Source organism: Callithrix jacchus, chromosome 17 (assembly GCF_049354715.1).
Source record: "Callithrix jacchus isolate 240 chromosome 17, calJac240_pri, whole genome shotgun sequence".
Lineage (NCBI taxonomy): Eukaryota > Metazoa > Chordata > Mammalia > Primates > Cebidae > Callithrix > Callithrix jacchus.
In genome coordinates this window covers 78,119,842-78,124,202 of record NC_133518.1, presented here as the reverse complement: position 1 = coordinate 78,124,202, position 4,361 = coordinate 78,119,842, and the positions used below count along the sequence as shown (strand labels likewise).

The following is a 4,361-nucleotide window of genomic DNA, read 5'->3' as shown; positions in this document are numbered from 1 at the left end:
TGTATTTATTTAGGCAGCATTTGAATGTGGCTGCTAGTATGTTTCCGCTTTACTATTTCCACAGCACTCCTCAATAGGGTGCTATTTCACAATATTACAGATGAAAAAGTAGGAGGTTCTTAGAAACTTGGAAAATTCTCCCAAACCTCTTGACCTTCTTCATCAAACTATATTGATGTTTTCCAGAAATGAGCTTATCCAATTTGGGACTATATTCTGGTATATACCTCTTACCTCTGTTCTCTTACTGTATTGGAGGCAGGATGGGGTGAGAAAATAATAAACCTATTATTAATGTCTTTAAGAGGCAAACTTTGTGGGGGCCAATTTTGTTTTCCCAAAAACACTATCATCAAAATACAGGCAAGGGCTCATTAGGGCTCACTGGCCCAAAACAACTTTTTTCCCATACCATCCTTATCCAACTGTAGTAAGCTAAAAAGTTTGCCCTTACACATGCATTTCTTTGCATTGGCTAAATGGTTTTAGTGGCATAGCCTCTACAACCAAGTAAATAACCACTACTTAATAGAAAGGAGCCTGGAACTCAAGAGGATGAGCTGCAGAAATCTCTTTAAGAACTGCAAGTTTTATTTATTTTTTTTAAGAGACAGAGTCTTGCTCTATTGCCCAGGCTGGAGTGCAGTGGTGCCACCTTGGCTCACTGAACCTCCACCTCCCTGTTTTAAGCGATTCTGGGGCCTCAGCCTTGAACAGCTGAGACTATGGCACACACTGGCTAATTGTTTGCATTTTTAGTAGACATGGGGTTTCACCATGTTGGCCTGGCTGGTCTCAAACTCCCATCCTCAAGTGATCTGCCCACCTTGGACTCCCAAAGTGTCGGGATTACAGGCGTGAGCCACTGTTCCTGGTCCAATTATTTCTTACACCACTACCACCCACTGGTCATTGTCATCTGTTCCCTTTGGTAAAACACACACCAAAACCATGATGTAGTGAAATAAATTTCCTGGCTGGAATCTCTGGGCTGACACCCTGTCACTTTCTAGCACTCCTGGGAAATTAACTTGAGGCCCAGTGTTTTCCGTCTGTAAGACAGTGATACCATCAACCTACCCTTGCAGGGAAGTGTCTATGACTAAATATACTTTATGTCACAAGACTATTACAGCATATAGTACTTAGGGATAGACTTATGTTGGCAACTCAGTAACATATAGTAACTAGCGATAGACTTATGTTGGCAACTCAGTAACAATTGATATGAACACAGAAAAGAACCCTGTGCTAATACTGTTCAACTTCATACCCTTTTACATTTAATACTACAGTATGGTAAATTCCTTGTCAACTTTTACCGCTTTTGCCAGGAATAGTGGCTCTCGCTGAATTTCTACTCCTGCTTCTATTCTTAAATCAGTAAATGAAAAACACAAGCTACATATAACAAAGGTTCTCCTCTAGGTCTGGGTATAACAGCTGAAGCTAATCAGAAAGAATATTTGCAGAATAACTCCACTTAAGAAAGACAAAATGTGTATTTTCCTTGCTTAGATTTGGGGGCATAATTGCTCACAAGGATTCATAGATTTTTTTTTTTTATTGTTAAGCTGCAACATACATGGTTTAATACAACAACAAAAAAAACATTGAATCAAGTGAAACATAATAAACCAAACAACAAACACTCAAAACATTTTCCACTGGAAACACGTAAGGACGAATATGAGGTTTTGTTACCATCTTACTGCAATTTTCTTATCTGTTACCAGCCTACATACCCCATGTTTTCTGTAATCATGCAGATGTGAATGGAAGTTTGAAGGATTAAATAAATGAGGAGTCCGTTTACTGTGGGGAATCATTTCACAAGGCAGCCAAACTGAGTTTAGAGAACACAACCATTCAAGAAATTCTCCACGTATTTAGGTTCATTTTAGAATCCATGAACTTTAAGCTGTTCCTCCTTGACAATGCCAACCTGTAAAATAAAGTAAAATTCAGCAAAATAACCCTGAGAATTATATACATTCATTAAGAAGACATGGAAGATTAGAAAGAATCAATATGAACAGCTTATTGCAACGCTGTCATCTGTGGCATGCACTGTTGACAGCCTACAATTCAACATATATTTGAATACTTTATATGCCAAGAAATATCCTGTGTGTATATACAGACACGATCAGAAAACTCTAATGACAAATAAACCACGTGAAGGTCTTTGCTTTCCCACTAAGTACAGTATCTTTATTTCACCTAATTTACTTCATTCGTATGATTTTTTATTTAGTAGAAAACAAATCATGTTGCCTTTAAATAGAATTTTAAAAGCAATCTCAACGTCACACATAAAGCACCCAATCACTCACCTCCAAGAGAAACTGGCAAATGTTTTTCCTTTGGTCACCTTGAAGCTGAATAACCTCTCCGTATTCAGGATGTTCAATCACAGTACCATTACAGGCAAATTTCTGGAAAAGTGCATAAATATACAACAAAATTTAGTCAACTACTATGAGTTTTTATTTCACCAAAAGAACAGAATTTACCATTTCAGTAAGCTTGATTTTATTTAGAGAAACAGATTTTGTCTTTTACAATCCACAATCCTTCCAAATTAATTTGTAAATCAGGAAATGATTTTATGTGTAGCGTCAAGAACTAAATATTTCACATTTAAATTTATGTGAAAGCCACGAGAATCTTCTTTTAAAATGAGAGCTCACACTGGGAGAATAACTAAATAATTATGTGTTAATTACAAGAATGAGAACAACTTTTTCGGTCTGGTCATTTTCATCCACGGATACAAAGGTGTGAATCCTGATCCGTTCGCCTCAGGAACTCAACTCTAACCCGTTTACCTTTTTGAAAGCTTTCACAAGTTTCTTTTTGTCATAATCATCTGCAATGCCCTGAACAGTAGTCAGCGTCTTTCTGCCGTTCCGTTGCTGAATTCTTATATGAATGTAATCCTCAGTCCCTGCCGGGAGTAAGTCGTCACCCTTAGTTGCATCAGCAAAGGGGTCTGCAAATGGATACAAAAAACAATCCAAAGTAGAAATTTATTTTTTAGGAAGTACTTTCCAGAAATATGTTATATTACCAATCCAGACAGTCATCAGTGAAGGTTCTAGTGCCTTTGCTGTTTTTGCGGGTAGGTATGAAGATGAGGGTGGAGTATTAATAAAACCCCCAAGGTACTCTCAGAAAAAGAGAAAAACATTTGAACACCTACGTCCGTTGTAGAGAAACTGTTATAGATAGATGTTATCGTTGAATATGGTCCTCTAACGAGAGAAAGGAGATTTAGAAAACCTTAATTTTGTAGCCGCTATAAAAACGTGCGTCATCTCGATTACGTTCTGATGAAAACATAAACATTCGAATATGCCCACCCCAATCATGTAACTGTAACTGCGCCTTGCCAAAAAAAAGTAGATTAAATACATACATCAAAAGGCGTAATTTTACAAATTGCTACGCAAGCAGAGAAGACTGAACCACTGCCCAGCGACAGATGAGAGGCCTGCACCCGCATCCTTCCCCAAGTACCCCCGGGAGCTGCCAGAGAACGGACGGCGATCCCCAATCCCCCCGGCCTGGCATCCCCTTTGCAAGTAGCAGGGCCGATCCAGGAGTCCACGAAGTAAGGTCGCCGAAGTGTCAAAGGGCAGAGGCGGAGGCGGGAGCCGGGTCAAGGACGGGGCTGGTGGGGGGCGGGGAGGGCAAGGGCCGGGGTTCCGAGAGGAGGGCTCGCAGTCCGGCGCTGTCCTCGGGGAGGGGGTCGCCAGGGGCCCCGTCGCCATTTTCTGGGCGCCGAGACAAAGCCCCAGTCGGGGTGCAGGGAGGGCAAAAAGCGGGCCCCTGGGGGCGGTGGCCCAGGCGGGCAGCAGGGAGAGAGGCGCGCGGGGCATGGGAGGAAGGCGGCGGCGACGGGATCTTACCGAAAGATTGGAGGTTCTGGATAGTGGACATGCGATACTAGTGTGAGGCCGGTGAGGGGATAAAATTCCTGCGGGGCCCGCCCGGATCACCGTGTCAGGAGGCTGCAGTGACGAGAAAACGGAAATAAATACGGAAACGGTTCGCTCCGGGGTTGGGATGCGGCTGGAGTAGCGGCGGCGGAAGCCGGGAGGAGGCAGGAAGAGGCGAAGGAGGAGGCGGAGGAAGAGGCGGCGGCGACGGATGCGAGGACGCGAGAGAAGAGGCGGCGCTGCGGCTTCTCCTACAAAATGGCCGATGGAGACTATTTAGCCGCGCCCGCTGCTCCTCCCACGTGACCCTCCCGCGCCGGGCATCCTGGGACTTGTAGTTTTCCAGAGGCAACAGAGCCCGGAAAAGCCTGAGGTCCGCGGGCTGCCGAGACCACAATTCCCGTCAGGGAGTGCGCC

The 4,361-nt window shown here is 43.4% G+C and overlaps 1 protein-coding gene across 1 annotated transcript; it reads right to left on the bottom strand.

Annotated features, from left to right (window-relative positions):
- Positions 1-1,545: 1,545 nt before the first annotated feature.
- On the bottom strand, positions 1,546-4,177 carry EIF1B (eukaryotic translation initiation factor 1B). The gene is made up of 4 exons (XM_002759756.7): positions 3,915-4,177; positions 2,832-2,995; positions 2,337-2,438; positions 1,546-1,945 (listed from the first exon to the last, which is right to left on the bottom strand). Exons 1-4 carry the CDS (start codon positions 3,943-3,945, stop codon positions 1,901-1,903), a joined length of 342 nt encoding a protein of 113 aa, XP_002759802.1. The 5' UTR covers positions 3,946-4,177; the 3' UTR covers positions 1,546-1,900.
- Between the last annotated feature and the right edge of the window lie 184 nt (positions 4,178-4,361).

Coding starts and splice junctions, on each gene's coding strand:
- EIF1B (XM_002759756.7), bottom strand. CDS start 3,945: ATGTCCACTATCCAGAACCTCCAATCTTTCG. Junction 2,996..3,914: donor CCAGAACCTCCAATCTTTCG/GTAAGATCCCGT, acceptor ATCCATTTGCAG/ACCCCTTTGCTGATGCAACT. Junction 2,439..2,831: donor TTGTGAAAGCTTTCAAAAAG/GTAAACGGGTTA, acceptor GCACTTTTCCAG/AAATTTGCCTGTAATGGTAC.